Below are 27,576 nucleotides of genomic sequence, written 5' to 3'. Positions count from 1 at the left end.
ACGAATGGTTTTGTCTCTATCACTTTGCTGACTATGTAAGGCTGAACACTTAAAATTTCTCAGCTGCAATCTTTTCCTATCTGAAATTTGTATAAAATAGTACTCAATTTACAAGGTTACGTGGATAAATACTTGGGACATGCTTGGTTCAACTTTTGGTATGTAGTAGGGGTTTTATGTTAATTATAGCTTTAAAAATATGTCATATATCACACCTGAAACTAATAAAAATGGATTATCTCAGTATTAAAATACTATCCAAAGTGAAAGTGTATTTACATAAACCATCAAAGACTTGAAATAAAAAGTGTAACCTTTGGCTCGTCTCTCCGCACACCCATGCGGCCTCTCCTTGGTCTTCTTATTACTTTCGTTGTTCTGTAATCAGGTTGGCTGTCCACTAGGGATCCAACAGAATACCGCAGCTCAGCTGAGGAGTCTAGATGAGTTCTGGAAAAAAGGAAAACATAAAATATGCTCAATCGCAAAAATTAAACTTACCAGCAAAATTACTATCCACTGCTTAATTGGCAATAAAGCACAAACCCTCAAGCAGAAAAAAAGAAAAGAAAAGCTTCAAGGAAGAAAACTGAAGTGTTATGACTCTTAGAGGTCTCTTCAGAGGCTTATGTCAGAAATTCCAGTCTCAGGTTCATTCTGAAGGTCAAGTTCATTTTCTTTTTTTAGACTATTAAAAAGCCTCCCTGTTCATTAATTATCATTTTCAAATGCAGTTGTCCAATGAAATATGTTAAGATTGACAACCAAAATTCATTGGCTTCCATTCTGACAACTCTTAGTTTGAGCTATTTAGTGGATATACCAATACGTGCTATTTATCACTGTATTTGTTTTAAATAGTTCTCACTAATCTAACAGAAAGATGTGTACACTTTTTGGGTCCTAGAATTATCTATTTTCCAATGTTTTGTTTTTCAACTCAGGAAATCAATAAAGCACTTAAAATCAGATTGACCCAAGGTTAGTAATCTTATTTTTTTTAATAAAATAGGATATTCCACCAGAATGGTTTTTCAGCTTTTGATAAGACATTGTTCCAAAAAGATTAAGAAAAATCTTTTAATAAGCACATGTAATTCTGAAATCTGATTAGATATGAAACAGTTGGAAAATTCTAATTGGACAATATCATCAGACTGGCTTTCAATAAACATGATAATAAAGTACACTATAATCAAAGTGCACTAAATATTTCTCCAAGTACATTACTTATATATAGATTTATAGCAAATTCAGTTTACTGCTAGATAATGATAATAACAAAGGCAATATGCTGTCCTATAAAATGATCTATAACCATTAGGAAATATTCTTAAAGCCGTGTTTTCTCTTCAACTTGGGGCTCCTGCTGATCTACTATGCTTTCATCCTTAGTTCTCTTTGTGAAAAAAGCTAAACATCCCCAAATATTTGGCAAGATTATGAAAGGTTAGGTGAGGCCTGGGTTTTTGAAAAAGAAGAAGACATTGACCTAACTGGTGCATGTCCTCGTTTTGCCAAATTGGACAAAAAAGCAAAGGAGCTAAAGAATCATCCTCCAAATGGATGACAGCTATTGTTTTTATAGCAGTGAACTTGAGACTTAATCAGGGCAAATGGCTTTATTATGAATTGGTCATATATTAAAAACTAACCAACCAGGCCATAGTCATTAAATGGCACAATCTCTGTCTTTATAGCAGAAGGTGTAAGTTTCACGACAAACATCAGATTTTAGTCACTGTTGTATGCTCAAGGAGGTATTCCTAGGATATAATAAAAACTTAATAAAAATCTTGTAAGACAATGAATGAATGCAATTGATTATAATACGGTCCTAACTGTCTAGGTCAGAATATCCTAGGAACCTTTAGTCTGTGGCTGCTTAAGGTAATATCTCTGTGGGCATCAGAACAGAATTTCTAAAATTATAACTCATCATCTTAGGAGTATTGTTTTCTTGTTTTATCTCTCAACTCCAGGTCATTTATAAAAACATGAAGCAAAACACAGATCTGGTCCCATCAAAGCCCTTCTCAAAACTCTTCAGTGTCCTCACAAGGCCCTCTACCTGGGTCCCTCCTACTTTCCAGCTTCACTGCTAGTTATTCTCTGCCTTCTCTCTTCGTCTAGCTGTGCTGTCTTTCAACTTCTTCAAATTCATTCTTTCTTTCGCTTTGAGACTTTGAACATGCTATTCTTTCCGCCTGAAATAGTCTCTTCAAAGATTTATATGGTTACTATTCTTAAGGTCTCAGCTTTAAAAGTCCCATCATCATATACGATTCCAGCTCCCAGTATTCGAACTCTACTGTAACAGTCCTCAAATTTGTATTCCTGCATTTTCCATCTAGAATATGTATTCTTCACTATCATCACCACTATATCTCCAATGTCATAGCGTCTCACAAGCAGAAAGTACTTCATTGATCTTGAAAGAAAAAAGACCTGAACCAGCACCAGTTGTAGAAAAGCCCATTGCTTATGCTTCTTCTAAAGCAGTTACTCCTCACCTCTCTCTTTTTATTCAATTCTGTGATCTGTCAGAGGCAGTATATCCACGTATTTCAATTTAAAAACTATTTTTGGTGTACAGTATTTGGAGAGGCACTTGCAGATGTAAGTTAAAATACAATTACTGGTTCCATTAAACAAGGAACCCTGCAGTTTTTCCTCCTGAATCTCCTGTGACTTGAATATAATCTCACAAAGGAGCTTCAACAAATAAATCAGGTACGAATTTTCTTAGAGAAAACCTGTTACCCATTCCTCTGTTTCCTGTGATGTCCTTTCCAATTATTCAGATCCTACCCTTTCCCCAGAATTGAGCCAAATCAGGCCTTCTCCAACCACTCTGGAACTCATTTTCCTTTCTTCTCAGATGAAATACTAGTAGAGGATATTAGTCGCTGATACTCACTTACTTTAGCTCAACTCTTCTTACCTCCCCATCTGTAAGATCAAAAACTAGCAGATGAAGTTCTCATGCACGTTCTGTTTTCTTTATTGTTCCTTTTTCAATTGTGTGCACTCAGAAATATGAATGTTCAAGAAATAATTGCTGTTAATAAATATTCATTTATCTCATTATAAACTAGCTATCCTAATAATTCCCATAAGGTTTTATATTTGTGAGCTGACTTGCTGTTTACAAAGCACCCTTTTCTCATTTGTCTCATTTTATCTGCAAAGTAGTCTGTGAGATAGTCATAAAATATTATTTTATAAAAATTATCTTTGTATAATTCATGTAACTATGTATTATAAAATATCATTTTATAAAATTATTTTTATATGACTTATGTAAATATACATATACATATATTTGAACTTGTTAAGGAAAAATGGGTTCTCCAAAATCAAACAGCTAGGTATTGTATGTCTAAGACCTAGGAACATCAATTTTCTTATTTTTGGTCTAGTGTTGTTTCTACTACAATCTGTTGTATCAAAGAATAGTTGTTCTACATGATGATCCAGGCTTCCCTGATGATCCTTCTTTATGCACAGATGTCACATTGTTAGGCTGCCATGATGACTCACTACAGTGATGAACTTTTAGACAACACTTCTACAACTCTGTATTTCTGAGACTGAAAGTCAAAAAGACAACAAAATGGCCATGTGGTCTTATTGAAATACATTTTATTTGTTGATTGAATAATGCTAGTTCTGTGTATTTACTCTGTAGGTATTTTTCAGCTCTTTCTCCTGTGCCATCATCATCATCACCACGTATATCACTGAATTAATAGCTTCAGATATATAAATTGTAATAAAACATTAGAAAAATAAACATCATTTTCAGAATTAAAGACCTACATATTTAAAAGTTCCTTGGGTGTATTTATGCCTGCAGAACTGTGTTTCGTATACTAAACTGAATTCAAAATACTGAATTTTATTTTTATTAATACTCACATTGAAGAGAATGTAAGCACATTTAGGATGTTTTTAATTTGCATTTTCACCTGAATGTCTGAAAAATACTTTATTAGATATACATTTATTCAACAGTATCTATTGAGAGTATATTATACATACGCTTTCTGTTTTTAGGTGCTGAGATTACAGTACTCAAAACAGACAATATATCCAACCTTTGTGAAGCTAACCTTCCTAGGATAAGCAGACGAACAAAAATGGACTTTTAGAAATCTGTGGTGATCAAAAGTTTCAAATAGCTGATACTGAGTTGTCTAACAAATAAATGCTCAAATGAATGAATCCCTCTATGTTTTTTTTTATCAACTTTAAATAAAAGGCTCTAAGCACAAAGGAAAATTATATGCGAATTATTGGGTTTGATCTGTCTGTTTATCTAGAGAGTAAACAAGCATTTCTTTGCTTTTGTATTTAAGATGAGATACTGAGTCAAAGTAGATGAGTACTTCAAGTGAAGGGTTTTTTTTTGACACATTTAATTTCTCCTTCCCTCTTTATTGTAATTAGTTTAACAAAATAGTCAGATGCTAAGTGATCATACCAATGATGTTTCTTCAGCAATGTTAAACACTGAAAACACTTCTGCATGCAGAGAAAATGACTCTTCCTGGAAAGAGATGTAATCTCTGTATATATGGTTCCGTTTCTTCACTTATAATTTGTAATATATTAGAAGACATATTTATATATATTAAATGCAAAGTACAAAAGGTAATAATTTATATTTTTATTGCATATTTGAGGAAAGAATTACTGAAGTAGAGTATTATTTTTGAGTGTAGAAACTGTAAATCTGTAAGTGGTCAAAACAGGGCAATGGCTGCTGAGCAACAGGAAGTACTTATTTTATTTGAGGAGATACAAAACCATAAGGAAATTCATATTGATTATTGGTGAACCATAGATAAGCTTTTTATTTAATGTTACCTTGATATTGTGGGTTCAATTAAAGAGCCAGTTCTCATTTTCAACTGGTCAAGTTCAGATCTCAGCTTTTCCATTTCTTCTGCTAATCTTTCCTAAAAATCAAAGAGGCATTACTCAGATGATATGCATATGCCAATATTACCAACCATTCAATTATGATAAACCAAACTACCAAGCTTAATGACTTTTTAAAAATGGAAAAATGATTAATATATTTTTATTAAATATTGTTAAACATGACAGCAAAAATGCCTGATTTTCCCCTTGTAATGAAAATATGACAGCAGAAATTAATGAAATTTTATCTACATTCCCTAACATTCACTAATCCTAAATTTTTCTAAACATGTGAGAAAACTAAGGTCATGACCAGTTATATCACTTCAAAATCTGAGTAGAAAGTATAGCAGTTTAAAAAATAAAGAAAAGGTCTTATTTCTACAGTAAGTAAAAGATTTTTATTATCCTATAATGGTTGAAGGACACATGGGTGAAGGAGATTGGATTATAAGGATGAGAAAAAAATTATCACTTGATATGAGTTAAAATTATTAGCTTGATATTGGTACAATAATTTATGCATCTGATAATTTTCTCAGATTGGCATTATCAGTTTCAGTCTGAAAATTTATGAGGATAAGGGTGATCTTATAGCCCTTAATTAAATACTAATGTAAGGACTTTGTTTTGTGATTATAAGTTTCATAACATTATAGATTTTTAAATGTGTCCTTCTGGACTTTCTATTGCTGCTATTTTCCCCCTCCCAGTGGCCAATGCTGGACATTTTACTGCATTCATACTTCTTTTCTCACCACAATCTTGTCACTGTGGCCTTTGCAATGTTTCTCTTATCTGCTCTTTTTTACTTTTTCTACTACCATCCTACATTACACACATGTTTACCTTTTTCCTGAATTATTTTACCAGCTTTCATAGATGCATTACTACCTTCAATCTCTTCCCCACACATTCCTCTGCTAGATGTATCATTTTAAAACACCTTTGATCAAATAATCTTTGCAATTATTTGATACTTTCTTATTTCATTTATTAATTCATTATTTCCACAAATAAGCATTGACCACCTCTTGTGTGTTAGGCCCTAAGATATAGCAGTGAACTAACAAATTTCCTGCCCTCATGTAATTTATAGTCTAGTAGAAAAGACAATAAACAATTTGGGTTTTAGAATGTTGCTAGGAAGGATAAAATAGGAGAATAACGGAAGGGCTCTCCAATAAAGTGATATGTGAGCAAAGACCTAGAGAAAGGGAGGGAGTTAAAAAATACCTGAAGAAACGGAATGACAGGCAGAAGGAACAGCAGGTGCAAACACCTCTTGGGAGGGACTATATTTGGTGAGGGAGAGGGCAAGGAGGCCTTGGTGACTGGATTGGAGAGGTTAAGGAATGGATTTAGAAAAGAATTCTGATAGGGTTTCGTAAGGGTAGACCTGAAAGCCCTGTAAACCATTTTAAAGTCTTTGGCTTTTACTCTGAGTGAGATAGGAAATGATTGGGGGATTTTTAAGCAGAGAAGTGACCTGATCATTCTGATGGCTGTGAAATGGACTGATGAATGGGATTGGGAGGCAGGGAAGATACAAAATTATTACTGTTCTCCCAAAAACAGGCAAGAGAATTATGGCTTGGACAACAGTGTTAGAAAGAGAATGGCAAGGATATTGGTTGTATTTTGAAGATTAAGAGCATTTGCTATTAGACTGGCCATGGGTGTGTGATAAAGAAAGAGGTCAAGAATAGCTCCAAGGTTTTTAACCTGAGTAGTTAAGAGGAAGAAGTTGTGATTTACTGACAAGACTGCTGCTCATGATGATTAGGTTAAGTGGTGGTGTTGTTTTGGGGGTAGGGGGGTTACTTGTTAAGACTGAGATGACCATGTGTCCATACTGGGTTGGCTCTTGAATACATGAACTCCCTCAGGGAAGAGGAAATTTAGTAGGTGATCTAAAATTGTAACTGCTCAATTTACAGATGGTGTTTAAATCCATGAACTCACCAGGAACTGAATGAAAAGAACAAACCCAAGGGTAGGCCTAGGAACTTCAAATTTTTAGAGGTCAAAATAATCAAAAGAAACATGGAGGGAAGAGGTTGAGTACATGAAGGATATTTACTAATAATGGACCGTGAGTTACAGATAATCGAGTGGAAATTTGAGCAGTTATGGGAAATGTGGTTAGATTAGGAAATGTGCTCAGCTGTATGGAATGATATTCAGAAATGAGGTATGACCTGGGATGTGCTGCCTCTAGTGACTGACATGAACAGGGATGCAATGCATGGAATGATTAGTACTGCTGGTTGCCTGGGCAGATTGTTGGAGCTACCAGGTTTGGGTAGGTGGTTGGGGAGTGGGTTCTGGAGATCTTGCCAGAAGCACACAGAACTTTGGATAACATAACATTCCATAACAGGATCAAATTCAAAATTCACAATCTGGTAACACCCTACTTCTTTAAACACATACCAGTTACAGCAAGCTTCTGGGGATTCAGCAAATCAACCATCTTTGTTTTCTCTACGCTATTGCATAGGTTTTGTCTTCTTCCCTACCCTTCTCTATTTGTTAAGATCATGTGTGCCTTCAAGAGCCTGAGGAAATGTCATCTTCTTCATGTAGACTTTCTGAACTACTTCAGAAAGAATTAGATGCTATCTTCTAGGTACCATACTGTACTGCTCTAATATTTCTATCTTTACGGGGTTAAGTGCGTATACATCCTGACTGTGGGACTAAATAGTTATTTTTTCAAAATTAACATCATAATATGTAGCATTCATTACAGTTAAGTATGCAATTGTTCTTTCTTTATCTTTACTCTCTCATCTTTTCCAGTACCTTCCAAATGCCATACTGTTGCCAGATCTCCTTTCTCTTCCCTCCCTCCCTTCCTTCCTTTCTTCCTTCTTCCTTCCTTCCTTCTTCCTTCCATTACTCCCTCTCTCCCTCCCCTCTCTGTTTCCATTCCTTTTATCTTTTGTTTAATACACGTCTATAAGCCACTTCTTGTTAGTGATTTTACATTATTTCATTTACCTATGCTGAACAAAATGAAATAAGACAAAATTGCCAACAAGAATTTTGTATGCTAAGGAAGGAGGAAAACACATTAGCAAGTACAGCTTTTAACATTTTATAATCTGGTCCTTATCTGCCCAGGCTATCACATATCCTACAATAAGAGTAACTGATTTCAGCCAAACTGTTATGCTTACCATTATTTAAGATATCACACTCACTACTCACCCCCTCCACACTCTAAGCACCTGCAGTCATGGCACAGGCACTGTATCTGAAAGCTTTGTAAAACAGTCCTACATTTCCTTAAAGCATTCTGAAGCCTCCTTTATAGCAGCAATGAATAGTGATCTCTCCCACCTGAAGTTCTTACTCTCTATTTCACTCATTTGACACTTGGCATCTGTGACTCTACAACTCATTGCTTTATGTTTTCTCTCCTCAATTAGACTTTTCAGGTACTTTAGAACTAAGATCATGTTTGCAAATATATAACTTAGCACAAATTTTAGGCACAGTAGGTATTTAATACATTTCTGCTAGAATAATATCTCAAACTAGACACAAATCAGTGCATACATTTTTATCCCACTTTTATAAAGCACACAAAAAAATCAAAACCATTTTTTTTGTTAGAAGTCAAGATAGTGATTATCCTTTAGGATAAGAGTAGTGATTACATGCTCACAAAGTGGGACTTCCAGGATGTTGATTTTCAGTGTGTTTGGTTTGTAAAAATTCATCAAGCTCTCCTAATACATGTACGCTTTTCTGTATGTATAATATAAAAATTAAAATATTTTTAAGATAACATCGTAAAATTATTTATTATCAAATTTATTTTACAGCAAAAAATTCACCAATGTGAAATAGAAAAGTGGGCAAAATGTAAGCTTCTGTAATACCTTATCATGTAAAGATTCTTCCAGATTCTTTCTGAAAGTTTCTGATTCTTGAATTAAAACATTCTGCAGAAAAGAATAAAATAAGATACATAATTAATAAATAAAACAGAAAATAAATGTGTAGATTAATTTTTTATCACTCAAGAATCTTCTTTGATTCCTTCCTTGGTGCATCTATTTTTTGGTTTCCATGGAAACCAAGTTTCATGGAATCTTTAAACAAGACATCTTAACATTTTTAGAAATACATAATTTAAATAGGAAATGTCATTTAGTAACACTTGGATTGACAAATAAGATAAATATTAACTTTTAAGCTATTTCTTACTGCCTCTTCCCAGTCTTTTTAAAATTTGAAATAATTAGGTTACTTTTCAAATGAGAAAAAGTGAATAAAAAGCAAAATATTAGCCAAAGCTATCATAGAGAAGAATTCAGATGAACTTATTTTTATTACCTGAAGATAGAAGAAACTATAAGATCATATTTTTTTAAAAGTTCAATTTCTGGATCTTTATTTCAAATACAGAATTAACAATTTCTAATAACAGTTCAATTATTAGATAAATAAAAATAAAATTTTAGCTATTTTAAAAACTAATGTTACATGTCATGATGTGGAAATAATCTGCATCATAGATTTTAAAAAATCCTTGCCATGAAAGTATTACTGTTGTAAAAGCTTTACACTTTTCTTATAGTATTGCAAAGCATGATTTAAAATAACGTATTCTTTTCAAATTTATAGAGTTAAATTTGGAGTGTGGTTACTCAACTAAGAGTGTGGTTATTGGCATGCATTTGGAGTTGAATGAGAAGAAGGCATGCCTTATGACTTTTTAATGGGTAAATTAATCCCACTACTTTAATATTTCATTGAAACATTTTTCCGATTTTGGTTTATTATATGGGGCAGGGGAAATGTCTAGCTTAAGCAGTGACTGGCATTCCATCTAAGTCCCTATCTTTTTTAATACTCTGGAATTGACAATCAGCTCACATAACTCTTCTTGGTCTGGTAGTCACCAACTATTAATGAGACATATTAATTGTGAATGAAATTGCAGATTGTACAGAAATACTTTTTTGGAAACAATGCAGCCAAAAGTTTTGCATTTCTAAACTCTGTGGTGGTGCTGACACTAGTTCTATTGGTGATTTAAACTTGCTCACATTTTGGCTTTTAGACTAGCAATGGATTCAGTTATTTGAAACATTTGAATGGTTCAAAGCAAGCCTCCCTCCCCACACACTTCAAAATAATAATTTTTTGTCTTGCTCTTCTTTATTGCATACCAGGTGAGAGACGGATGAAATATTTTCATCACAAAGGTGCAACACATTTTAACACCTTTGTCTTATATGATTATGCTAATATGTAATATTTATATACCATGTAACATTTTTTATTCATTTAAAAATTGATCTTACATATTTCTACAGAAACTTTTTGTTCACTTTTAAGAACATATCAGGCTTTTTCTAAATTAACTAAAGTAAATGGATCATCTGACCAATACAGTGACTTCAGTGCGGTACAAAACAAACATGATCATAAGAACATAGCTAACAGTCATGTGATTCTACTGGTCCTTTTACCTTCTCTTCTAGAGCAGCCATTCGTTCCTTTAAGTGTAGCTGTAAGCGTTCATTGGATTCAGTCAGAAGTCTATCCACGGTATCGGATAATCTTTTGTTGTGCTCCTCATTCATTTTCTCTCTTTGCCTAGCCTTACATTCAAAAAATTAATAAATAAATTTAACATAAAAATCACTTAAAATATTTACGTTTGTTTTTATATTTTTTCCATTTTTAAAATTGGATTTAATTTTATGTCTATTTTGATTAAATTGGTAGAAACTTTTTTTAATATGTAGGGCATATTCATATGATTTTAAATATAACCCATAATCAAGATATTCAGTTCTTATATGTAGAATATACTTCCACAAACTGATGCTTGAGAAGGATGATTCTTAAAATACATACTCTTTGAAGCTCTTGATTTTTCTCTTCAAGTTGACCTTCTAGATGCCTCATACGTTCTTCAATGTTTCCATGTCTTTCTTCAGCCTGTTAAGAAATACGAAGAATGCACCTGACATGTAAGATATGATTAACACTTTTCCTCTAAATAAACTGAAATAAAATGTAAAGCAAGCTACTACCAACCGCAAATGTAGTTTTCAAAAAATAAACTTTTTTTAAACAGGCAGCTGAACAGCATTGCTTGAAATGTGTCAGCTACAAAGGCCTGTTACATCCAAGCATCAGCAAAACACTGGAGTTATTTATGAGCAATGAAATCAGCCAAATGTAACATGCAGACTGTGCATGGTTTGAACACAAACCTGCCATTGTCCAATCTTAAGCTCCTGAAGCACTGAACTGCACAGATGGTCGATTATCAATAAATAAAAGTAACATAATTTTTATAAATGAAAAGAAAAACTTAGATGAATTCTATTTAGCAATAGAAAGTAAAGTCCAGTAGGACTACCTTCCTACGTATGGAGATCATTTCTTGTAGTTTAGCTTCCATAACATATTGATAATCATCAGATGAGGTAGAAGAGGTTGGATCAGACTAACAAGTCAAGGAAAAGGAGAGGGACAAAATTGAAAAATCAGAACTAAAGACACTGACACCGAACAGAACATAGCACAGATGCTTAAAAGAAAAGTGTGACAGCAAATTTAATACCTCAATAGAATTTTATGTGGAAAGAACTACACTGATATCTGGTGAACATGATGAAGTTGATGGCAATAAGTGAAAAACAATGATATGCTCAAATAAAAAGCTACCAACCCAAAGTATGGAAGGTTAGTGATGGCTGGCAATGAAAGACCAGTACGGAATGAATTAAAGCAACTCTGAAAGAGTCATGTAATAATTGGAATTACGGGAAACCAAACACTAGAATATGTCTCTGATAGATTGTTGAAAGTTTTATATTTTGGTTTGTTTGTTTATCATATTACTTAAAAATAACGGAAACAAAGTACCTCAGTGTTGAGGAGTAGGCCAAGGCAATGACTCAGGTGAAATAAATTTGGAACGAAATTTATTATAAACCCAACTCTGTAGAAATCAGAGAAAAAGCTAAGCCACGGGGTTAATTATTATGAGTATTCTCCAATTCAAGCAGGATTGAGTTTCCTCAGCAACAGTGGCAAACTTACAAAACGACTTCTGGTCTCTGAATGTACGCTATGGCTGTAGGTGTAGAACCTCAGCACCTATTCCTAGATATACCCTTAATTTGACATTTTAAATGGAAATGATTAAAAGTCCTCAAATTATCAGAGTGATGATAATGCTGTGAGGACAAGAAAACTTGTCAACTCTCCTAAATGACACTAGGGACCACTCCAAAACTGATTTTGCATTGATTTGTTGCTATGGAAACAAAATAGTGCCCTAAAGTGAATAGGCGGCACAGTGCCTTTGTGAGCTAATGTTTGCCCAGTGCCAAGGTTAGTTACATGTCTTGGAGGTGAATGTCAGGTTACCACAGATGCAGAGTGTTCAACACATGTGACATTGCTGATAGCTGAATTGTATTAGTATGTTATGCACAGATTACATGTAAAACTTACATCAACATTTTAATCATAATTACAAGTTAAATAATTACAACAGCCAAAATACCCTAGGTCCGGATAACATTTAACTCCAGAGCATATTCTATTACATTTTATGTTTATTCTAAAACAGAGAAACCTTATGCAAATATAGGACTATATATAAATATACCATGCAGTACCTGAAAAGAAACAGTAACCTATTCATGTATTCTTTCATATGCATATGCACTATTTTATGCAACAAATTCCAACTTACTCTACAAAATGAACATTTAACATTTAACTGATGTGCTTATGCAAATTATAACTCAATATTTATATTTTGTAAGGTTTTTCTTCTATAGCCTTATTCCATAAATTGGGAAAATAATGAAGAAATAAAAAATAACCAGTTTCTCTCCCCAAATTTCCAACCAGAAGCAACACAGAATGCTACCATAGTCTCCATTGCCACAAAATGATTTTATAATATTATTTAAAATTTATAATTCAATTAAGAATACAGTAAATGGGTCAAATATTACTGAAATTATATATTTAAAATTATTAAACATATCTGTAATCTCTCAAAAGTATATTTTAACAAGCAGTTAATATTATGACAATTAATCAGATGACTGGTTCAAGGTAGTCAAAGCATGAACATTTCAATTTCCAAAACTGTTTATTCAAATATGCAAGTAAAATCAGTAGATCTTTCAAAGTCCTTAAAACTTCTAGCTGTTTGCATCTTAACTATTGAAAACATACCAAACATTGTAAAAATTCACTTCAGAGATTAAACAAGAATTCTGTCATGTTTAAATAACCATTATTATTGATACTTTTTATTGGTACTAAAAATGAATGAAATACCTTAAGGAATTCAAGATGAACTATGTCCTTGCTGAGGGAATATGCATTTTAATTAAAGAAGTAAACATCATAAATCATAAGATTGGGATGCCAACATGTTTATTAATTAATTAGGTATACACTCACCAAAGCCAAATTTTTAATTTTATTCCTAGCCATTATTCAATACTTCTGACTTTCTAAAGGACTTAAATGAGCTTTAGCTACTTATTTTTACACACACACACACACACACACACACCACATTAGCAGAAAAACAGATAGCCTTATCAACCAAAGAATAAATTCATACATCATCTCTAAATAAACACTGGATCAATTTGCAACTACTATTGATTTATGTTCATCTTAACCTTATGAAAGACTGCAATTTAAGCAATTGGTGTAAATACTAGAGTCACATAAGAACAATCTGCTATTTTTTGACTCCTTGATTGGATATAGTGCTTATCTTGGTTTCACTCTTTAACATGACAAGGTAATTTTCAATTGCCTTGAAAAGTTTTAGAAGAAATTACAGGTAGAAATGGTTTTGAAAAGAATGTGAATATATCTGGAAATGGAGAAGGAATCAAAATTAAAGAGAGGAGGGCCAAAGAGAAGAGAAAAATAGGTAGCAGATAATAAAATTAGAAAAAATTACATACAGGCCAAATAAAATATATGAGGGATTATTAACAACATCATTCAAAATATAGGAGAGGGAGCCTAGGTTTAAACTAAGCATAAAACATAAATTAGTGAGAAGTCAAAAATATTATGAAGTAGAAAAAGGCTATGGAGATCAATAATACTACGATATTGAAAACAAATTGGAATTGAAATAATGAGTAACTAAAACCAGTTCTAGAGACAGACTCTAAAGGTCTTGAGAACAGAAGTTAAGAAAATGGTCAAAAATCATTTTAGCCATAAAACTTGGGAAAGCAAATGAAAGATTGATCTTCAAAGTTTATAAAAGGGTTACAAGCAGAGGGAGTACATTGAAAATAAAATCTCAGCACCAGAGGCATGTGAATAATGAATTAAATATAGCAATAATCTAAAAACTGTATATCTGAAATAATGGTGATACAGAGCCAGCCAGGAAAGGATGCAGTTAAAAGGACAAGCAGAGTGAATTCCAGCATTTTCACACTTTTTAAGAGAGATAAAACTGCTGAAAAGTCAGGAAATCAAAAGGGTCTAGATGAAGTGGAATTTTAGCAATATATTATTAGGTAGGAGTAAATTGAGGAAATTATTTTGGGTGCATAAGTGGATATATGTATCAAATATGACCTCGATAAAATAAAATGGAGGGCAAAACAGATGAGACACTTATTTTAAGTTATTTTTTCTTTTTACATTCTAAATTAAGGATTCTTAGGAATATTTAATTAAAGCCTCGTATGTCAAGTATCATATTTTAAATTATGTTTTATTCTTAATTCATCAGAGATTAATTTGGGGCAAGTTTTTGCTGAATTTTAAATTTGTTTTGGGGGGAGAGATCCCAGAGTTTCTTGTATTTTACTCACAACAATATTGATGATTATTTTACAGTAAAATATTACAAAAGTTACTTTTATTATTTAGCCACTTCCCTAACTCCCCCTAAAATAGTTCAATTCAACAAGGTAACTCTTTATAAAAGTTCTTTATATTCCTCAGATGAAAAGCCTAAGTATACTTATCTCAATCCATATTATAGTAATTCTAAATGTGTTTGCAAGAAAAAAATAGAATACTACTACTACCATGTTTGCACTTTTTATATAATTTCAAGAATATTTCTAAAATTAAATGTTTACATTTATTTTAGAAATCACACATTTCTGAAATTGCCAGAGTGGTTTATGACATGATCTGTGACTACAGAAAGATCCAGATTATATCACCCTGATCAGACTAAAGTTTTATTCAGCTAGTTAGTCCAATACTCTACAGACAACCAACTATTCCAATACTTTCTAATTTGTCAAGTGTTTGTCTTTTCACTACCTGTTTACCCTATTTTAACTAATGGGCATCAGTTTGCTGTTCCTCTTTAATTATTTACTTTTTCCAAAAGTAACTATGTGTGCCTACTTTTATTTTGCTGCATCAATTGTTTTGGATAATCCCTAATGCCAGAATTTATAACTTGCGGTTCACATATCTATCTGACCCATTTACTGCAGTGGCATGGAAAACAGCACGTGGTAATGACTGTGTGAACATCTAAAATGCATGTACATTTTTGAATTGATATTAAAAGTCAAACATGCTTTTAGTGACAAAATCTGGATTTTTATTCTAGTGACATGCACATACACTTTGAAGCAATGCCATTTCCATTTGACTGTGAAAGGTAAGAATAGTCATTTTTAACATTATAATGGTTTCTAAGTTTTAAAATATGCAGATGAGTGCAGAATCTAATGTCTATTACATAGCAGTTAATTCTGAACATTCTACAGAATGTTATTGATTTTAATTGGTTCAGGAGAAACTGCAACTATTAAAGTCACTTTCTGACTACTTAACAGCTTTAGACTTTAGACTTCTACAAATCTAACTTCTAACAATTTTTTTCATACCATAATCAGAAAGGAGTCAACAGCTTATAATATTTCCTACATTTCTAATACTGTACAATTTATGTTAAGCTTAATAAATTATTATGTCTCATGTATATCCATATGTGCAAATACTACCATGGAAAATTAACTGTAAGGACACAAAATTTTGTTTGTTTTTGTTAATGTTTAAATAGGCAAAGGAATCATCAGGTTCATATATCAGTCATTCATTTCAACATAAATAACATGAGTAACATAAAAATTCATTTAAATTACAGACCAATATAATATTAAACAAACAATTTTCATAAAGCCTAAAGAAAATTTTTATTCCATTTTGATTACTAGTCATTTCTATAAGTATATCTAGGCTGACCAATTGTTTTATTGCAGTACCTTTGTCAGGGCTGCAATTCTCTGAGCCAGTTCAGCCTCTACTTCAGGTAAGGTCTCAGCTTTTCTCATAGTTTGCTGCAGCTTTTGCTCAGCCAGCTCAAGACGCTCTTGTAACTGTCTGTTCTTCTCTTCCATCTGAAATAGGGATGAAAAAAAGAGACACTTAAATTGTCACAGTTAGGATAGCAAACACCAGTCACTAGGGGCTATGGGCTTCAGCCACTGTTCTAGAGTTAAAATCAGCCACTACTACCACACCTACTATGCAAAGAGATGATTATCCTCATGTTTTCATATATTACTTATACCTATTCTTTAATAAATTCAGCACATTAAAAAAAGAAAACCTTTTACTGACAGCAGCAAAAAAGAAAAGAAGGTAATAGTGAGTATTAACTTAGACAAATGGAATACAACGTAGTACTAAGGCTTCAGATGCACCATAACAGCAATGTACTGAAAATCGTAACTTCAGCTGGAGTAGGAGAGGGAATGTAGCATAATGATTGAGAGTCCAGGCTCTAGCGATGAAGTTGGCAAACATTTTATGCAAAAAGCCAGACAGTAAATATTTTAGTCTTTGTGTATCATAAAGTCTCTGTTTCAACTATTCAATTCTACTGTTGTAGCACAAAAGCTGTCATAGACAATGATTAAATGAATGGGCTTGGCTATGTTTCAATAAAATTTTATTTACAAAACAGAGCTGTAGTTTTGACACATGGGCCATAGTTTGCCCACTCCTTCCCTAGGGCCAAGTAGGCCTATGCTTTGATTATTGACTCTGCAATTACTATATGTGTGACTTTGGGAAAACATTTATGTCTCTGAATCTTAGTTTCCTCAGTATAATAACTGTACTTAATTTACTCCTCAGTATAATAATTGTATAATAATTATTATACTTTACAGTATAGTAATTGTACCTACAGGTAGTGGTTGGGTTTAAGTGAGGTAATACATGTTAACTGTTTAGCACAGTTTCTGGTTCATGTCTAGATCCAAAGTAAATATTAGTCATTATTTTTATTATTATTAGGACAGGTTTCTAGATTACATCCTGAAAATCACATCTAGTTAGCTTGATTCTAAATTTTAGAGAATGATTGATTGCCAAGGAATACTATATTTTATTTACTCCATGTTTTGTGAGAATGGTGAGAACACACACGGACCAGAACAAAACCAAGAGAGAGCTACCGAACCTGCCGTAGGATGGCCTCTTTATTTGCTAACTCATTTTCTAGTTTGTCATTCATGTCATGTATGGAGGTAGATTCTCTCTGAGCACTGAGGTAACGCTTCTCAAGGGTTGTGATTCTTTCTTCCATATCTTCCTTCTGTGCCATGGCCTACAATGAAAATAATTTAAAAAATCAAATCAGATTCTTAGTTTATGTATTGTCTTTATTATTTAAATAAAATGGTAAGATATAAAAAAAACTATTGCTTTCTTGAGGTAAATATTCATTCCTTTCTTTTCATTAAATGATGCAAAATTTCATGTGAGTTTTCTCAATTTATCTCTCAGAATTCTCCTGTGTCTTTGGTTAGCAAAAAGCCTTCTCTCTCTGAAAATGCAATGGAGCACATTCAAAACTCCCTACTGTAGAGTGGGTATTCTAAGAAAAGAAGTGGCAGAAAAATTAGCTCATTACACAGTAGAAATAAATAAAATTATGGGTAGAGTTGCAAATGATAAAATTAGTAAAAAGGTGGCTACAGTTCCAAATTGTAAAGGAATTTTCAAACAAGAATAACAAATATCAGTATCCTTATCTTCATGTATAAGTAAGAGTAACTCAATGGTTAAAAGAGAAGGCAAAAATGAAAAAGCAAAGTAAATTTGAATCACACTCACAACAAATTAATGAATTTATTTTAAAACTTAACTATTTCCCTTGTTTAATTGGAATATGATATATTCCAACTGAAAAAGAATTTAGAGAGCTCAATGAAAACAAATCTCTAGGGGAAAACCAGCTATTGGTGCAAATGAAGCAATAATTTTAAATACTATATTATTAATATAATACTAAATATTATATTAAGCAATAATTTTAAACCATATAATTCATAGATAACACAGAAATGATTCTATCTTCCTAATAGCTTACATGGGACATCCACAGAACAGATTAATTCTCTTCAAATTTTCCAAAAGAAACAGAAGCCCTTAAATTGATAGTCCTTCAGCTTCCTGATCTTCCCTCACCATCATCTGGAAATTTAACCACATCCACACAAATCCTTAACTTCTGTCAGTTTAGAACAGGTATCCCACCTTCTCTTAAAGTTTAGTCATTATCTGTATTCTGGATTTTATGCATTTTCTACTTTAGGGAACTTGGTCACATTTTTCTCCTGAATTTTCAAGGTGATAGTAGAGGTAAATCCCGTAACAACAGCTGAAAGAATGAAACAGGATTATAAGAAATTTGGTACAGATCAGAGGTGGAGGGCAGAAGAAAAAGAGATGATTCAAAGAAAATAAAAATAAGAATGATAAATTATCTGGTTGGCTCTTGTCCATAACCTAAACTGAAATTATGAAACCAAACTGTTGGAGTGGGTGGAAAGACTTACCATAGCTTTAAAAATAAGTAGACAAATTAATTCATCAGGTAATTAATAAAATCCTGGAAAAACAGAAAGCTGTACAAAAGGAAATATTATCACTGAAAACAACTACTTGGATCATTTGTGGAAACTATTTACAAAGTCATAATAATGGTAGCATTGAATGTGATTTTGAGATGATTATAGTGGAAGGATGGGTGGAAGAGAAAGGAAAGGAAAGAATAAGAGAGCTAAAATCCTCACATAATATAATAGCAAAACATAGGTTAATGGAAGTAATGGCTAAAAGGGTTGAAATTAAGAATCTCAGGGAAGTGAGATGGGAGTTAGGTGGTGGCTTTATGTATATGTGTGTGTTTTGCATGCGTGTATGTTTAGATTTGTACCCTCTTGATATTATTTGACTTTGAAAATAATGTATATCTAAAAAATTAAAATTAATTAAAAGGTCATATTCTACAAAGAAACCCATCACGTTGTCCTTAGTCTCCCTGCCTACCCCTATCTTGTATTACTTAACTAGGGAATGACATCACTGCAGAAATTTAGGATCATCCTTGAAAACCCTTCCACCCTAACTCCCACTTAATAGCCTAATCTGTCATCTTGCCATTAGTCTTTTTTCCTGCTCACTTATTCCCAACATGTTGACCAACATGTTTCTTGGCTTAAATTCCTTTGAATGTTCCGCTCCAGCTTCAATGTAAATTCTCAGCCACAAAGCCTTGCAAACCCACAGCTTCATGTCCTGACATTTCTTTATATGCAATATCTCTATGTACTGGGATGAATAGTCTCCCTCCCAAGATTCATGTTCACCTAGGACTTGGGAATGTGATATTATTTGTAAATAAGGTTTTATAGATATAATCAAATTAAGATGAGATCATACAGGATAGGATGGGCCTTAAATCCAGCGACTGGTTGTTCTTACCAGTAAAGGAAGATTTGGGGACAGAGACATACAGAGAAAAATGCAATGTGAAAAGGGAGACAGAGATTGTCTTTATTATGCCACCAGCCAAAAACACCAAGGATTGCTAGCAACCACCAGAAGCTAGAGGAAGCAATGAAGAATATTTCACCAGAGCCTTCAGAGGGAATACTGTATGGGCCTATTGATACCTTGATTTTGGACTTATAGTCTCTAGAACTATGAGAGAATAAATTACTATTGATTTAAGCCATTCTGTTTATTGTAATTTGTTATGGCAGCCCTAGGAAACTAATACACTGTGCAACATTTCTACCTGGAATGAGGTTTTGTTGTCTTCTTTGACTACCTCCAAGACCAAATTAAATTAACTACCTGGTTAATTATGTTAATGTTCAAATGTATGAAACTCAATTAATCCATCAATTTGGCAAAAATCATCCAAAGTAATTTTTTTCAACATCACACACACATCCTTAGATTTTAGTCATTCAAATAAAAGCTACTATTTAAAAAGCTTTTGCTTAAGATTTTGACTTTTTCTATTTCCTATATTTTTTAGTCCAATGATGGTAGAGTCTTCAATCTTAGAGTATTCCTTCAGAGTGCTGCTTACAATTGTTAATTCTGTACCATTAATTTCATTTTCATGCAGAACTATGGGAATGTTATGTTAATTTTGTAGCCCAAGAAAAAATTCTAAATTTAGCCTACATATATAAATGTCTTACCAAATTATAATAGCCATAAATTCAGTTAAAGGCATATACACATTTCTTCAGAACATCAGCATGAAGTAGTACATACTTACTTTAAATCCTAGTTTTTGATACTTATTAACTCTGTTATGGGTAAATATTACTTAGCTTTTCTATACTTCATCTTCTTTCTTTCTTTTTTCGGTTTTCGGTTGGGATGTTAATATCTACTATATAACATTGTTGTGATATAATACTTTAAGTGCTTTGCATAATGTCTCATGTACAATACACACAATAAATTCTAGCTTCTTTTTTAATATTATTCTTTTTATTATCCTGTACAATACACACTCAATAAATAATAGCTTGTTATGATTATTTGTGTATTATTTTTATTACTATTATGCCTATAATTCACTCATCTAACTATGGCATATATTACATGCAGGAGTCATTGTATTTGACTTTGGTATTTCATTTTTAATTCAGTGATTCATATGAGAGATTCAATTTATAACTGCAGGCTGTGTTGCCAAAAATAAATTTTGAATTTACAAGTTGGAGAATTATATTTTCCCTGTGTGTTAGTTGGAAGTTCTAAAAAAAAAAAGCTTTTTCTAGTTCCTGAAAACTTCTGCCTAAAAAAAAGGAGAAAAACTGCATAAAGAATTAATTTTCTCTTGAATTGAAGTTTATGTATAAACTGGATTTATTGTATCAAATAAATACTATTCTGTAGTAATTTAGAGCTAGTAAAGTAAAATATATAACTCCATGTTTCAGATAACAGAAAAGACAAAATTGATATGTCTTTATTCATATAATCACTTAGTGAATATTCAGAGAGCTCTTAATAAGAAGTTGGAGTGATAAGCTGTTTTTATTCACAAAACAAAATACAACTGAAATAATACTTCACAGAAAATTCTAACTTTGATATCAATATGTTTAATAAGATATTATATCCAAATACCTGATTAGTAGTCTTCTTGATTAAAGAGTGGAACAAATATTGTATATTAATGCATATATGTGGAGTCTAGAAAAATGGTACAGATGAACTTATTTGCAGGGCAGGAACAGAGATGCAGACGTAGAGAATGGATGTATGGACACGTATGAAAACGGGGGCGGGGGAAAGGGGGTTAGATGAACTGGGAGATTGGGATTGACATATATACACTACCATGTGTAAAACAGATAGCTAGTGGGAACCTGCTATATGGCACAGGGAGCTCAGCTCGGTGCTCTGTGGTGACCTAGATGGGTGGGATGGGGTGGGGAGGGGAGCTCTATGGGGGAGGGGATATATGTATACATATAGCTGATTCACTTGGTTGTACAGCAGAAACTAACACAACATTATAAAGCAACTACACCCCAATTTTTTTTTTAGGTCAGTGGGAATTAATTTTAATCAAACAATTGTACATTTTCTTCCCACATATCTAGCTTTGTATTAGGAAATGACATCATGATCCATTTTACTACAATATTACAAAATATTTACAAGAAAATATTAAAAATAACTCAAACATGAAAGGCAAGATGGGGTGAAATAAACTGGTTTTTCAGAAATCTCTACTCCAGTGCCCACAGCATACAAGAAGAGAATCAAAACAAGTGACAAAGATCCCCCTGATCACACGTTTCCAAGGAATTGGAGTAGGGGAAGAAATGGGATGAAAATGGTGGTATGAAAGGGGATGGATGTTAGCATCACTGTTTCAATAACCAATTTATTTTGAATGAAATACCCTCTTTTGTAGGCAGTAAATTCTCAACAAGGCTAAACTTTGAGTAGAGAGGTGTACTAAGCCTCTGTTATGAGACTGACTATATTTTCTAGTCTGGGTACTGTGCCAAGCTTTAATCCACCCCCTACTCTAACAGGTCACAGTCAATTTAAGGAGCACTTAAGAAAAAACTTCAAACAAAAGTAAATTTTGAATGGATTTATTTCTTGACCAAGAATAATTGCAAAAATATAGCCTGAAACCATTAATGAAATATACTTACACAATTTGTCTTAAATATATTAGACTATGCACACGCACAGCAAAATGCATTTCAGTTTTTAATTGTATGGTCAGTTTTTCCTATTCTCTATTTTTTCCTAATTAATTCAACAAATAGTTATTGCTTATATCATATATAAATCACACTGTACTAGCAGTGCTATAGGGCTAGCAAGAAGAATCACTTTATTTATTTTTTTTTTTCTACTTAAAATCATGCAATCTAGTAGACTTTGTTGTGACCACAGCCCAAGAATACATAAAAGCAAAGTCTGGAGTTTTTATAGTGTTATGTGATACCTTTTTTAAAAGTACATGATTTTCAAATTTTCTTGCTTATTGAAAAGATCAAAAGACTGATTATTCAGGAAGCATAGTGAAGCTGCATTTTTTTAAATGATAGTTGCTATTGCTGAATAAATTATTGCATCTTGTTGATTCTGGAAGCTGCTCATAGTGGAAGAAGCACAGATTTTGAAGTCGGGATAGTCCGGTATTCTTCATGGTGCTGGGGGGTGGGGGAGGTGATGTGTTGGGGAGAATAATGGATAGGCCTTGGGCAAGTTACTTTACATAACCTAAGAAAAATGGGAAAATGACAAGTACCTTTCCTATAGGACAGAAGAAAATAAATTAAACATAATGCACTTATAATAGATTTCAAGGTTGGTCCTCAAGAAATGTCTAGAAGTAAACCAGGGTCTCATGGCTTGCGACCTCAATCTTATGGGACAGATTTTATTTGGCCTTCACAGTGTTCTTAACACACACACACACACACGTGATAGATCCAGAAAGGCAGGCAGAGCATAGGCTCCTTGTCCAGGTGTCATTAATCCTGTCACTTCCTGCTGTTGCATCTGGCCCTTCACACACTTATATTGTTTGCCTGGCTCTGAAAACATCTGTGTTTGTTTGCAACCCCCTTCAAAGGTGAATGAGGAGAAATATTCCTTTCTCGTGAAACTCTTCTAAAAATAACCACACAGAAATTATAGAGCTAATAAGAATAGTTATATTTTAAAAGAATTCCCAGTGAAAGCAGAACACCTTACCTAATAGAAGGTATTCCTAATGTAAAAAAATATCTGGCATCAGATAGATGGTTGATATTTTAAATCTGACTTAGCTTTTTGTCACCTACATCCAAAGACTATTAGAATCAAAGGTTTATTTTTATACAGGTCATAAGAAAGCGAGAGCTGGAGATGCTGGGCTCTAACTGCAAATGACACTGGAGTAAACAAGCATTATTAGAATAGTTGAGTGTTAAGTGAAAGAAAAATAGCTAAATCTGTGTGACTAAGAGAATGAAGAAATAGAAAATGAGCAAAAGCTCAAGAAATGGCCCTGGTGGTTCACTAGTCAAAAATCTTAGTGTTCCTTAACAGTAATACAGAAGAGAGGTTAAACTTCATCAACTTTATAAATTCTCTGAGTTTGGGCTGTGAGAGGAGTGAAGATGAGAGAGGCATTCGTGAACTATTGATTCATAAGAAGGTATGGAGAGCACAGTGTCACTATCCGGGCAGTGGCAGAGCAGTCTACAGCTTCAAGGATTATCTCTCTCACCTTGAGGCAGTAGGCATTGTTTGGGGACATATTCTGATTTCATCCACGGCTTTTGATGTTTACACCGAATGCCCATAAACATCCATTCTTTCAACAAGAGCTTCTGAGTGCCTATTATACACTCAACAGTTGTGTACGTGATTAAAATAGAGCCATGAACAAAACTAGAGAAAACAAAAAAAGCCCAGCTCTTATGCATCTTTATGTAGAGTGGAGAGGGAGGAATATTGACACACAAGTAAATCGGTAAAGCCCATACTGTGTAGGATGGTAGTTATTCTGTGAGATTTTAAAAAAAAGAAAGAAGAAGGAGAGTGTATATGTGTAAATACCATGGTTAGGGAACACTTCACTAAGACATCTGAGTAAAATGCAGAAGGAAAAGAAAAAACAGAATAGATCTGGCTTGTTTAAGAGGCCGTAGTAACTGCACTGAGTGGATCAAAGTGAAAGAGTAATAGATGAGTTCCAAGAGGCCAGATGGGGGTAGTGGAGATTGCACACAGCTGTTGACCACTGCAAGGACTTTGATTTTACTGTAGGTAGGATAGGTAGCCATCGAAGAGTTTTAAGGAGAAAGTGACTTGAGCTGACGTACACTGTAATAGTTCACTCAGGCTGCTGTGTTGAGTATAGACTATTACAATAATCTGATGAGAGATGATGGTTGTGTGAAATAAGGCAGAGCCATAAAGACTGTGTGAAGAGGTCACATGACGAATATATTTTGAAGTTGGAAGTAATAAGATTTATGGATGAATCAAATGCAGTGTGTGAGTGAAAGAGAGGTACCAAGTACAGTTCCAAGGTTTTTGGTCTGAGCACCAATAGTAGAGTTGCCATCAGCTGAGATATGTAAGACTGCAAGTAAGTCTGGCTTCTTGGGGGGAATATCAGGAAAACAGTCTTGAGGATGTTAATTTTGAGATCTAGACACAGGCATCTGGAAATCAGGAGAGACAGATAACCTGGAGGTATAAATTGGGAATCATAAGGCCATGGGTAGTTTTTGGAGCCATGAAACGGCATGAATTTACCAGGCAAGTGAAGGTAGATTGAGGAGAGAAGGCATTCCACAGTTAGGGATGAGAAGTAGAGCCAGTAAAGGAGCCTGAGATGGGGGTTGCAAGTAAACATGGAGGAAAATCAGGAAGAGTGTAGTGTGCTACTAGCCAAGTGAAGAAATACACCAGGAAGTGGTAATTAGATCAAATGCTTCAAAGGACTGAGAAGTGTCTCCTGGATCCAGCAACATGGAGGTCAAACTGCATAAGAACAGTTTTGATGGGTCAAAGGAGAATGGGAGGAAAAGGATACAGAGTCACCTCTAATAACAGCTAGTTAATGATGCACAGAAGATAAAAAAATAAAAATATGATTTAAAAGAACATGTAAAATGGAAAAGGCGAACAGTCACAAATTAAAGTTTCCTAAATCTAGACAATTTTCTTTTCAATTAAATAAAAATTCTAAATAAAATGAAAAGATTCTAAACTTTTTACCTTAGCTGGTAAGATGATTCAGCAATGTCACAAATAAGACATCTCCTTGTAACTTTTGTAGTAACTTTAAAGTTCTCTTTTTTTTCCAAATAGATGAAGTAATGTTAAGTTTAGCAAGAACTCAACATATAAAGAAAGGTTCCCACTTTCATACATGTACATTCACATTCATAGATTCAAAACCAAAATAAGAGGGACATTTTTAAAGTAATGTCTTTGGGTATTCCCATCTGCTAAGAGTATAGCAATTCATTATTCATACCCAAATCTAGGGTTATTTAAAATTAACAGCCTACAAATTAAGAAAATGTTTGTTAAAAAAACTGTACTTTTTATTACTTCCGAGACTTGATACCAACATTTCCTTTCCATACCTATTTAAAGGGGTGATGAAGTAAACTATTTTTGCCTTAGAGAACAAGTTTCATAACTAATATAATGCATCCCACTTTACGGTCTTTTGAGAAAATGTAAAGAGTATATGCCATCAGGGGAAATTATGGAAAGAGCATCTCAGAGGCATCATTCAGGAAGCAAAGACTGAAAGTGTTATGAATCACTTACCTCCCTAATGTCCCTTTGATACTTAGTGTTCATTTCTTCTGTTTTAATGAGATCCTTTCTTGCTGTCTCTGCTTCCTGTTCCACCTCTCCCACTCGGGAAGAAAGGGCTGCTAAGCGTTCTTTCATTTGGGCCATTTCGTAGTTTTGTTTTTCAAGCAATTCTTGTAGTTCAACTATTTGACTTGTTTCATCAGTTGAGTCTATAGAACCATTGGACAAACGCTGCAGGAAAAAAGAAAGAAATGGCACTTGGAATTTTCTTCATCTTTAATTTAAAATTCATGAACTTAAAGGTATGAGACTAATAAAGATTTCATACCGAGAAATAAGAACTTTAACAGAACTAGCTTTGGAGGAAAACTAGGTTTCTGAGAAAACTCTTAATTGACATTAAAATATAAATGTAGATAAGTAATTTTCAAATAGGTTAATAGATGCATTTGAACTGGAAGCTATTATATATACTACATTATACACAGTTTAGTACAAAAGACGGGTATATCCTAAACGTTCAATAAAGGGCACCATTTTTAATCAATTAAATACAAAATTTATTACAAATAAATAATATTTATGTAACACAACATATTATTATTAAATAATAAATAAGGGCACAGAAACGATGTAATATTTTCTATTTTTATTCAAGATCCTTTGTGAATTTGTCTTATTTCCAATGACACTCAGTAAAAGAACTTACACAACATTTTTCTTTTAAAGAAGGTTATTCCTGCTGTGAATCTGACCTAGCTGGAACAAAGGTATAGCATAGAGAAGTCTTGCTTTCTATATTGCTATCAACATAAAAGTCATGAGTGCACACAATTCACAGGAAAGAGGCTGAAAGAGTTTAAGTACTTTGAGACTGATTTTTCCTCTTTTTGAAGGGGCTGCCTGGAAGTGAGGGTGACTCATGTCTTCAGAAGCATGCCCTACAGCCTAGCTACACTGGAGAAGTTTTGTGCTGAATACAGTACAGGAACTGAGGAGAAATAAGTGCTACGAGAAAAAGACTATAATCAAGAAGAAATAGGAAAGTACGGAGAAAAAGCAAAAAAAAAAGTACTATCAATTCTACAAGAATGCTTGTTTGGAAAATGTGAATTTGTTCTAGCATGATAGATATATTAAGAAACAACTTGAATATAATGTAACTTTTGTGTTTTCTTATGTACAATCTCATTCCTGAGAATCACTGGCTGAAAACAGAAAACCAGACCCAGCTAAATCAATCAGTGTAGGAATATACAAAATGCACACATGCATATTCCTCAAACATCTAACACCAGCCTCACGTCACTGAGCGCTTTGAGTCAGCCCATCTGGATCTGTGTTACACCTGTCTGATTTTAGATACACCTCCTTCCACCACTTCACAATAGCTTACGGCTATTGCCCTTCTGACACCCGAGGTAAAGAGTTAAATTTATCACAGCAGTTATGCAATCCTTAACCATTTAACATGCGTAAAACTGTGGTACCATTTTTACTAGTATT

The 27,576-nt window shown here is 33.4% G+C and overlaps 1 protein-coding gene across 3 annotated transcripts in view; it reads right to left on the bottom strand.

The window, feature by feature from the left end:
* PPFIA2 (PTPRF interacting protein alpha 2) overlaps positions 1 to 27,576 on the bottom strand; it is a 451,253-nt gene that overhangs the window by 98,315 nt on the left and 325,362 nt on the right. For all 3 annotated transcript variants that reach the window (XM_057741285.1, XM_057741284.1, XM_057741283.1), the window contains 8 exons: positions 26,080 to 26,301; positions 17,414 to 17,560; positions 16,209 to 16,343; positions 10,813 to 10,896; positions 10,422 to 10,553; positions 8,823 to 8,885; positions 4,873 to 4,964; positions 315 to 450 (listed from right to left, as the gene is read on the bottom strand). In XM_057741285.1, the coding sequence (XP_057597268.1) occupies positions 315 to 450; positions 4,873 to 4,964; positions 8,823 to 8,885; positions 10,422 to 10,553; positions 10,813 to 10,896; positions 16,209 to 16,343; positions 17,414 to 17,560; positions 26,080 to 26,301 (1,011 nt within the window). The remainder of the gene's footprint in view (positions 1 to 314; positions 451 to 4,872; positions 4,965 to 8,822; positions 8,886 to 10,421; positions 10,554 to 10,812; positions 10,897 to 16,208; positions 16,344 to 17,413; positions 17,561 to 26,079; positions 26,302 to 27,576) is intronic.

This window comes from Hippopotamus amphibius, chromosome 7, assembly GCF_030028045.1.
Source record: "Hippopotamus amphibius kiboko isolate mHipAmp2 chromosome 7, mHipAmp2.hap2, whole genome shotgun sequence".
Lineage (NCBI taxonomy): Eukaryota > Metazoa > Chordata > Mammalia > Artiodactyla > Hippopotamidae > Hippopotamus > Hippopotamus amphibius.
Note: the sequence above shows the minus strand (reverse complement) of the source record. Positions and strands in the feature narration are given on the sequence as shown.